Genomic DNA, 11,776 nt, shown 5'->3' with positions numbered 1-11,776 from the left:
TCTAAACAACTTAGCTGTTCTTGTTGGGTCATGAACGGGAAATAACAGTCAAAAGGAAAAATATTAGAAAAACAGAATAATGTTGATGTATCCAAATTGGCCATATCGCCCATTCACTACTAGAACAGAACTAGATCATAATTAGAACAGAAGTAGAACATAACTAGAACAGACCTATAACAGAACTAGAACCGAACTAGAACAGAACTAGAACAGAACAAGAACAGAACTAGAACAGAACTAGAACAGAACTAGAACAGAACTAGAACAGAACTAGAACAGAACTAGAACAGAACTAGAACAGAACTAGAACAGAACTAGAACAGAACTAGAACAGAACTAGAACAGAACTAGAACAAAACTAGAACTGAACTAGAAGAGAACCAAGAAAAAAGAGAACATATAAATAATATTTCAACAGCTAAAAATAGACGAACATACTGTAATATTTTAATAAGAAGAAGTAGCATAAGAAGGAACATAAATTTGAGTTGTATTTGTTACAAATGAAAGTTATTTATATATGTAATTAATTAAAAAAATATATGTAGGTATTTTGTGTATTTATTCCTTGAACAATTTATCCGTCTCCAACTTAGGTTTGTCTTTAGTCTTTAAACCAGCCAATAATTGCTTTAATTTAACAATGGCTTTGGCAGGATTTAAATTTTTCGGGCAAGTGTTAGTACAATTCAGTATAGTATGACAACGATATAGTTTATAAGGATCTGTTAAACGTTTCAAACGTTCTTCGGTTGCCTCATCCCGAGAATCGATAACCCAACGATAGGCTTGCATTAAAATGGCTGGACCCAAATAACGATCACTATTCCACCAGTACGAAGGGCAGGCAGTCTGACAGCAGGCACATAAAATACACTCATATAAACCATCTAAAACATCACGATCTTTAGGATGCTGCAGATATTGGGCACAACCGGGGATTTCATTCTTCAAATCCTTGCGCTGCAGCCACGGTTGTATGGAACGATATTGTTCGTAGAATTGTGAAAAATCAGTTACCAAATCTCTGATAACATACATATGTGGTAAGGGATAAATTCTTAAGGGTTTTGAGAGATTTGTATCAGTTTTATGAATACAGGCCAAAGTATTGAGGCCACCAATGTTCATGGCACAAGAACCACAAATACCTTCACGGCAAGAACGTCTAAAAGTTAAAGTTTGATCTATATCGTTTTTGATTTTCAGTAATACATCTAAAACCATGGGATTAATGCTGCTTAGATCAACTTTATAAGTTTGCATTTTAGGTTTATCACCCGGTTTCCAGCGATATATTTGTACAGTTTTTATTTGGGGTTTCTTTTCCTTTGTCGGTGTATGTTTTGCGGGAACTGGTTTTTCTTTTTTTGCGGCCTGTACCGGTTTGGTGGGGGAAGTTTTTGTTGTGGATTTACCAGTTTTAGAAACTGATAAATAACGCGTGTACAGGGCTTTGAGTATAGTTGGGTATTGGTTTGTTGGTTTTAAATTTAAAAGAAACATTTGGTTTGTTAAAAGTTATTTTGTTATTGAAATATATTTTAATAAAATTAATTTATATCTCGATTTAAGACGATTTGACACTCGAATACTGTACAGTCAGTCTATTATAGTTCAGTATTAACGAAGTGTATTATCGCCAACCAGATTATCGATCAGAGTACATGATTCATTAAAATAATTCCAAAACTACTTCCCTATAAATATGGTTGGGGTACATGATCCGGTAAGTCCAACACAACAACATGGTCTATAGCCTGTATTACATGGAACCTTGTTGCGTATCATGCAATCCCATTGTTTAAACAAAGAAGTAGGTTTTGGATTACTCCGATGATTTTTTTTTATATATTTGGATTAGTTTTGAACCAGTCCTAGTCCTTTTAATAGTACTCTATACAAGAGTGTGGGGAGTGGTTTTAATTATTGCATCTATTGACTATAATCTACTTAGTTTAAATGTTATAAACTAGTCTGTTCATCGATCTGTGGCAAAGAATCGATTTATCGCCTATAGTCTAGTAAGAAAATTTTAAGTGATAACAGTTTTAAACTATTTTCTCAATTAAAGCATTATATAAGTATCAACGGCCGATTTTAGATTTTCATTATAAAAATCGATTCATGGTGGAAAATATAGGTGATCACCGATCTTCACTATTTTCGAAATCGAAGCGTTTATTAAGCATTTATGGCTGACTTAAGTTTTTTCGTGTAAGATCAATTTTTGCTGGGAAATATGAGTTATTATATATTTTCACTATTATATCCATTAGAGTGACATTTAAGGATCTACCGCTAATTTTAGGTTTTACGTAAAAAAATCTATTTTTACAAAAAATTTTCAAAACATATGCTTTTTATCTCCATATTTAGTCATTTATAAATTTATGAAAACAAAACCTAATTTAAAGGATAAATATTTGACAGAATTCAAGCATATGATCGTTTTTACATCATTCTTTAATGTTTTCTTTTTTAATTGTCACTTTTGGTTAAAAACAACAAGAACAACTAAAATAACAAGACATTCCAACCAAACAATCGCATCCCCACCAGATTCAAAACACTCAAGTCCATCATCACTCATATTGCCCGTTACAAAAGATAAAACTTGATTTTACTTTTACACTATATTCTTGTTTTCTTTAGCGCCCAAGTTGAAGACAAGTGACGCGTGTCAATTTCAATACGAATTGTCATCAAAAAAAAAAAAAAAACTGAACAACAACAACATTATCTTATATTTCTCGAAAGAATTTCTTCTGTAACAAAAACAATATGATATTTTGCTACATGTTTGTTCTTAATAATAACAGATACAAAATTAAACAAAAACAAGTAATATTTCTATATTCGGCTGTGCCGAATCTTATATACCCTTCACCAATTATGTTTTAAAAACAGTTTTTATTTATTTTCTATCTCTGCACACATGTCACACATAACATAAACACAAACAAATATAAACTGTTGCAGAAAGAAATATTAACCGTTGTACTGTAATACCACCGTCAAACTGTATTACCACCCTCAAACAAATATGAGCTGTATTACCAACATATTACTGCTTTATCTCCTTCGTGAGAACAGAACAACATCCAAACATACAAAAAAATACACAGCTGAATAAAACCAAATACATCTCCACACGCACATGTACATCTTTATCCAATTCGCAGTGTTGTTGTTGCTTTTTTAACAAAGCATGAAAAAATGTGGCTTTTTTGATGAAATTTTCAGAGGTTGTCTCGGATTTTTGCTCATATTTCCGTTATTTATAGAACGATTTTGCTGATTTTAAATAGTGATCTTATCGAAAGCATGTCTAACTGAATTATTGAAGATTCGGATCTCGCCGATATCTGGGGACCTCTAAAAACTGATTTCAACAGACAGACAGACGGACATGACTTAATCGACTCCGCTATCTATAAGGATCCAGAATATATATACTTTATAGGGTCGGGAAATTATATTATAGAAATTACAAACGGAATTACAAACTTATATATACCCTTCTCACGAAGTTGATTACAATGTCTACAAGGCATATTCGGGGAGTTCAGTTATATGGCGGCTAGGTGATATAATGGACCGATCTTAACTATTTTTAATAGGCTTCGCAAATAGAAGGGACAATAGAAGATCATGTACCAAATTTCATTAAATTATCTTCAAAATTGCGACCTGTACTTTGATTACAAGGTTTACATGGACGGACGGGCGGACGGACATTGCTTAATCGACCCAGAAAACTATTCTATACCGATTGGTATACTTTAAAGTGGGTATAGGTCGAATATTATTGTGCGTTACAAACATCAGCACAAACCCAATACAGCCTCCCCACTAAAATGGATGTAGGGTATAAAAAACACAACAAGTTTTGAATTTGACATTTGTATAGCATATAAAAACTCAAAATGTCTCTAGAGAGTCTAGATGTGGATGACGTTGAAACTCACTCCCTGGGTATTAGCATGGATGCAGATCATCACATACATACATATAAACGATTTGCGATTTTCAATATTTCTTTCTTTTTCTTCACTTAATACATCATTAACACCGAACTTTGTTGTTGCTGTTGTTGTTAGCCAAAAAGACCCTTTAGAGTTGCATGATTGCAATGAGCAACGATTTGTAATTTACGACATCTTTCAACAAACTGATATTGATGTTTTCCTGTTTGCGTCCAACTGTAATTTTGGAATGTTGTCGCAGAAATTGTTTTTGTTTGATGCGTTTTTTTTTAAGTTTGCAAACACATTTTATTGTGAGTAGTTAGATTGAAAAGTTATTTGAACTAATCGCCCCTATTCTGTATTTCGATTACGTTTCCGCATTTAGTTACGCATTGATTAAAAATTGGAATCGTAAGATAAAGAAGAAGCAATTCCATTTCAACGCCTTACGATTGTACGTATTCCGCGTTACGGTCGTAGCTTCGTTTTTGTAACTGCCAGTCCTCACTAGGAAACTTTTGATTTTGCGTGAGAGAGAAAGAATATCATTCATCTCTATCGCGGTACGGAGTTACCCGTACTCGGAAACTTGTTTTGTTTTGTTATTCTTCTTATTCGTACAACAATAAATCAATGCAATTAATACGGAGTTTCTTTAAAAGAGAATAAAGAAAAAGTTTCTTTTAAAACAGTTCTGTCACCCTGTAAAGAAGATTTCTGTCTGTGAATTGACAATTGTCGAAACAGTCTATTGACAGTTTTCTAGCAACTATAATAGCTTATAATATAGTCTTTCTATCGAATATTTTCTACACAGTTTATCGACTGTAGTCCAATCAGTTTCAAGTTTCTCAATATATATCACCTTTATGAGTGATCACAGATTTTTATTATTTTCTCAAATTTTTATACAAAAGTTCAGATAGATCACTTTTGCAGAGTGATCACAGATTTTTATTATTTTCTCAAATGTTTATACAACAGTCGGGTTTTCAGTGATCGCGGAATTTCACAATTTTATCAATTGGATCATTGTTTAGGGATCTGCCGCCGATTTAACTGATTTCAAACGAAATATATTGTTTGCCCAGACAATAATGAGTCTTACATATATTTTTAAATCCTTTTCAAATCTACCCTCGCACACATTTCCATTGTGTGCCAATTAAAGATTTTGATTAATTTCTGTTAAACGTTTTCACTAGTAACATGTCACTTCGAGTTCCATGTCAAATCATCAAAATAAATTTACACTGACATCGAACGAACAACACAAAGTACAATCTATGGTTTACTACATACAAATTAAAATTAATTGATTTTGAAGTTTTTTTTAAAGGAAATTTTAAATATCGAAATGAAATTAAATGTATGCTAATACAAAAAACACGCCTTCGTAAATCAATTTCTAAAAAATTACAGGAAATATGGGTATTATGTTAAAAATTTCTTTTAGCATTTTCCAAAATTAAAGAAAAACTAAAAAAACAAGCACACACACTTAATTAACTGGGAAAGAAAAAATATTATCTTTTTAGACATGACATAAGAATTACAATAAAAGAGAAATTATTTATATATCGCCCTAATTCCAACACAAATTGTACAACTTGTCGTGTGTCTTTTTTTTGTATTTAAGCACCCTTCTTTAGCACCGTTACTTAGAGATGAAATTCCATTTTGGATAGTAAACATTCTTATATAAATCTATCCAACAACAAGAACAATAATAATAATCTTCACACAAATTATGTCAACATGTGGAAGAAATAATAATTACACGTGACATTCAAATGTTTGATGGACGGACAGACAGACAAATCCCAAACAGGCAATAAGACAGACAATTTACATTAAAGATATTTATGTATTTCTTTACCCTAAGTCGTTCTAAATTGTCTGTTTGTCTAGTTTTTAATTTACACGATTTTTTTGGATTTTCTTTTCTTGGCTTAGGATTAATTTATTTCTGTTGAAGGATAAATGTATTTAAATCTTGAAGTATTTTTGTGTATTTGTTTGCTTTGGGATACTGCAACAATTTGATGCCTTTCAAATATTTTTATTGACAATTCAAATTAACGCCTTAGCCGATCTGAGGTCTTAAGTCTGCACACATGTTTAAAGATGACAATTTTTATATGTTTTTACACCCTACACCATATATACACGATTATAGTCAAGGGTTTGCTATGACTATAGAGTACAGTCGACAGACGATAGATTGTCCAGACTACAGTCGATAGACTAGTTCTGCTATAGCCGACGGACTGACTAGATTACAGTCGTTGGACTGACCAGACTATAATAGATAGCCTGACTAGATTACAGTCGACAGACTAACTAGATTGTAGCTATTGAACTGTCTAAATCATGACTAATGGAGTGACCAGTAGACTGACTGAACTATAGCCGTTAAACGAACTATAGTATTATCGATAAGACTATAGTCAATAAACTGACAAGACAGTTCATAGACTGACTAGACTATAGTCATTAGACAGACAAGACTATAGTCGTTAGAATGACTAAACTATAGTCGTTAGACTGAAAAGACTATTGTAGATAGATTAACTAGATTGTTTCTATTGAACTAACTAAATCATAGTCAAAAGCCAACATACTATTATGTCCATAGTTAGTTAGACTGACCAGGCTATAATTATTAGACTGACAAGAATATAGTCGATAAACTTATAACCGGCAAATTTACTATATTATTATCGATAGTCTGATTTAACTATAGTTCATATACCGACTAAATTATATTCTATAGAACGATTAGACTATAGTCGAAATACTGTCTAGGATATAGCCGATAGACTGACTAGACTATAAATTATTGTTACACTATAGTACATACTATATACTAGATATACTGTCCAAAATATAGTCGATAGATTGACAACATTATAATCCGTACACTGATCGTACTATAGTTGATAGATTGCTTAAAGTCGGAAAACTTAGTCGATAGACTGGTCAGTCTGTAGTCAATAGAGTGATTAGACTATGTTCGACAAACTAACTGGATTATAGGGGATAGACGATAGACTGACTGTTGTCCATAGACTGACTAGAATAAAGTCGATAAAATGACTGGACTATTACTTATCATTACACTTTAGTCGATATACTGTCTAATCTTTAGTCGAAAGACTGAGCGGATTATAATCTATAGACTGACTAGACCATAGTTAGTAAATTGACCAAACTTCAGTGGGTAAATAAACTGATTAAACTAAAGTCGAATGAATGACTGATCTTTTATTGATAAGTACAATCTAGTCGATATATTGTCCAGTCTATAGTCGATAGTAGTGCTAGACTATATTGGGTAAACTGACCGGATTATAACCTATAGTTAGTAAATTGACCAGTCTGCAGTCGATAAATAACTTAAGTAGATCCACTAGATAGTACATAGTCATTAGACTGACTGAAATATAATCAATATACTGTCTGACTATTGTCGATTATTTGAACTATAGACGATAGACCGTAACAAAGTATAAACTGACTAGATCGTATAACCTGCCTGAACAGAGTAGGGTATATTTTGTTCGTATAAGGAATTTTTGAATTCTAAATATAACATTTTGTGTAGAATTTTATTGTTATTATAGTGGAAGATTTCTGTATGATTTTGAGATCTGTCAGCTAGACACGTACTATTGCATTCACTTTTATCCCATATACAGCTGCATTATGTTTCAACGATCTGTGTTGATGCAATATTTTACTTTTCCTCTTAGCAGCCTGTTTAAATGCGTGCCACACATGTAAGAGGGAGATTAACTTGGAAATTTTTAAATCAATTTTAATCGATAAGTATTTGTGAATGTTAGAAAAAATGTCCTGCTGAATAAATATTAATGTTGAGAAATTTTAGATTGATTTCCTAAAAAAAAAATTTAAAAACTGTTAATTTGAGTTTCGAAGTGCTTCAATTATTAGAAAAGAAAAAAGCTTTTTACGGATGTTTTTCAAATAAAAAAAAATATTTAAAAAATTACAAAATAATATTTAAAGCTAACAAATCTGCAAAAATCCAATTTTAAACCCATCACATACTTCTAGATTATATACTTTATAAACAAAACACATGCTTTTCCAAAAAATACAACTGGAAGCAATAAAATTTTAAGGAATTATTAGATTTTATAAATTTAAACATTTGGATTTTTTTTTTTTTTTTTGAAACACAAGCAGAACAACGAAAACATAAAATCAATTTAATGGTTGTAAAAACTGTCTTCTACTTTTTAACATAAACAAAAATTGAGAAAGTGAAATAGACATGTGGTCTATATTTACTGCATACCGACAGACAGACATATAAAAAAAGACACATTCTGTCATTAATACATTCATGAAATCTATTCATTCAATCATGGTGGCATGTTGCCTGCACATCATCATAATTGGTTGGTGTAAATTGAAAAATAAAGGTGGTTTCTGTATTTTTAAAATCCATAAAAAATATATATTTTTTTTCGTTTCGTTTTAGTTTATTGTTTTGATATGTTAACAGCAGGTGTAGGATAATCCTTAAATTTTTATTTTATTTAAGGTGTTTATGACGATTTCGTTTAACGACTGTCATGACATAAAATCCATCAATCAACAAAGGATTTTATACTTATTTTTCTTCATGCTATAAAAAACGAACATGTTTTTTATTTAAAATAGAAACAGAAAATTCTCCTTAAAAATGTAAAATTTAGCTCACTTCCTTTGGAGTAACATTAGAGCAATTCCTGTAATATAACTGTGAGATTAAATATGTATTTAAAAGTCTGTTTTTAAAAAGGAGCAATTGTATATCTGCATTGATGTTAAGGATAACTGTTAAATAAATTTCTCCTTCAAACAGTTATCTATCGACTTCTGCAAAATAACTGTTAACTGCAGAATTCTCATATTTTCACTTCTATTTTATATTTTTGCTCATTTTATTTATTTTATACTCTGCAAACAAATGAGTTCTTTTGCAATTTCTCCTCAAATTCTATTATGTCATGCTAGAAAAAAAATGTATTTACATTTTGTTTATTTATTCAGAATAAACCAAAGACGAGACTGAAGATTAGACAATAGTTGAGAAGTAATAGTCTAAACTAATATAGACCAGACAATACTCTTAACTATAGATCAGATTATAGACTAGACTATGGACCAGACTGTAGTCTAAATAGATCATTCTAAAATTTCAACTGAAGAATAGAATAGACTATATTCTGGAGTATAGAACAGACTATAATGTGAAGTATAGTCTAGAGCATAGAATAGATTATAGTATGAAGTATAGAACAGGTTAAAGTCTGGAGTATAGAATAGATTATAGTCTGGAGTATAGAAGGGACTATAGTCTGGACTGTAGAATGGACTATAGTCTGGAGTACAGAACAGGTTAAAGTCTGGAGTATAGACTAAAGTTTGGAGTATAGAATGGACTATAGGTTGGAGTATAGAACAAACTAAAGTATGGAGTATAGAATAGACTATTGTCTGGAGTATATAAAAGACTAAAGTCTGGAGTATAGAAGGAACTAAAGTCTGGAGTATAGAAGGGGCTATAGTCTGGATTATAGAATAGACTAAAGTCTGGAGTATAGAATGGATTATAGTCTGGAGTATAGAAGGGACTATAATCTAGACTGTAGAATGGACTATAGTCTGGAGTATAGAACAGGTTAAAGTCTGGAGTATAGAATAGATAATTGTCTGGAGTATAGAAGGGACTATAGTCTGGACTGTAGAACAGTATAGAATGAACTATAGTCTGGAGTATAGAACAGACTAAAGTATGGAGTATAGAATAGACTATTGTCTGGAGTATATAACAGACTAAAGTCTGGAGTATAGAAGGTGCTATAGTCTGGCCTGTAGAATAGCATATACTCTTGGGTATAGAATAGACTATAGTCTGGATTATAGAACAGATAAAAGTCTGGATCATAGAATAAACAATTGTCTGGAGTATACAACAGACTAAAGTTTGGAGTATAGAAGGGACTATAGTCTGGCCTGTAGAATAGACTATACTCTTGGGTATACAGCACACTAAAGTCTGGAGTATAGAAGAGACTATATTCTGGAGAATAGAATAGACTATAGTTTGGAGTATAGAATAGACTATAGTTTAGAGTATAGAATATACTATTGTCTAAAGTATAGAATAGTATAGTGTAGCTATATTTTTTAATGTAGAACAGACTATAGTCTGGAGTACAAAACATCTAGACTTTTCTTTTATCATTATACCTAGTACAAAGCTTCTTGCTCATTATTAACCATTTACAGTATCCGGTAAATTAAATCATGTGTACATGTGTGTGCACTCTTAAGTATGCAAATAAAAGCTATAATTGTTTATCAAAAGTCTGGACTTTATTTTAATAGTCAATATTACTATGCTAATTTATTATTTTTATGATAAATTTAAAAATAAATATCTCATCATGTAAAAATTAAACATGAAATCTCTATATGTATAACTTTACCTATTTCCTGTAAAAAGTCACCCACCCATCATCGTCAGTAACAACTATCATTATTGTACTTGAATTGCAGTACCCTGTATATGTGTATGTGCATATGTATACAGAGTTGATTAATTTAAAAACCATAAATCTTATTTAAAATAAATAATGAAAATTTCATGTATAAAATTACTCCAGTTTATAAGGAAATATCTCATCATTGATGATGTGATTTTACTTGTACTTGGCTTCATTTTTACACTTGGTTTGTTATATTTTCTAGAGCATTTTTTTTTTCAAAGAATGTTAATGTGAGAGGAAAAAAATACAAGTGAATATATAAACTACAAAATAGATGTAAATTCAAATCGGAAGATTAATAATTTTAGATTTAAACCTTTGGAGTGAAGTCCATTCACTTTTATGGCCAATAGCTCCATTTTATATCTTCCGTATGAGTTTTAGCCACTCTACGAGATTCATACTAAAGAAACTATCCTTTTTAAAAATACATATGTGTATGTGCAAAATGTAGAATATGAAATTTAAAACAAAAGAATCGAAATCAATATGGCTGAATTTAATAATCATTATGATATGAAATGTTTGACATCCTTTGGTTTTAATTTTCATTACAATTTTAGGGTGGAAAAATTAGCCAATACGAAATATAAAGGACACTACAAAAAAGTAGTTCCTTACATTTAAAGTGGTGCAAGGCGCAAACAAAAAGAACTCATACATAATTTGTCATACCAATCACAAAAGAAATGTAAAGTCATTCAATAAACTTAAAGATAATTAACTACATATTAACTACATTTCAAAAAAAAGTAAAATATTAATGTCCTAGATAACCGACCATAAGATACAGTATATTAAGTTTTCAAACCATATATGTAGACCAGACAATAGTCTAGAATCTAGATCATACTATATTTCGGAGTATAGTGTAGACTTTAGAGCTTACTATAGTCTAGATAATTGGAAAGTTTGGATTATAGACCACTAACTACAATAGAACCCTATTGTTGAAACGAAAAGTCGAATTTTCGACTTTTTGCATTTAGTTAAAAGTCGACTTTTCGATTTTTCGACTTTTTTTCATTTAGTTAAAAGTTGACTTTTCGACTTTTTCCGACTTCTCAACTTTTTGATTTTTTTCGACTTTTTGACTATTTTTGACTTTATTGTACTATTTTTGAGTTTTCGACTTTTTCCGACTTTTTTCGACCTATCGACTTTTTTCGACATTTATTTACAAAGTCGACTTTTTTCATAGACGATAGTCAACTTATCGACATTTTTGGAAAAAAA

General features: G+C 30.9%; 1 protein-coding gene across 1 annotated transcript; it reads right to left on the bottom strand.

The window, feature by feature from the left end:
- Positions 1–428: 428 nt before the first annotated feature.
- Positions 429–1,584, bottom strand: LOC111680662 (succinate dehydrogenase [ubiquinone] iron-sulfur subunit-like). The gene has a single exon (XM_023442343.2). The coding sequence runs from the start codon at positions 1,507–1,509 to the stop codon at positions 565–567; it is 945 nt and encodes a 314-aa protein (XP_023298111.2). The 5' UTR covers positions 1,510–1,584; the 3' UTR covers positions 429–564.
- Between the last annotated feature and the right edge of the window lie 10,192 nt (positions 1,585–11,776).

This window comes from Lucilia cuprina, chromosome 3, assembly GCF_022045245.1.
Source record: "Lucilia cuprina isolate Lc7/37 chromosome 3, ASM2204524v1, whole genome shotgun sequence".
NCBI lineage: Eukaryota > Metazoa > Arthropoda > Insecta > Diptera > Calliphoridae > Lucilia > Lucilia cuprina.
The sequence above is the reverse complement of the archived record's forward strand: the minus strand, read 5'-3'. Positions and strand labels throughout refer to the sequence as shown.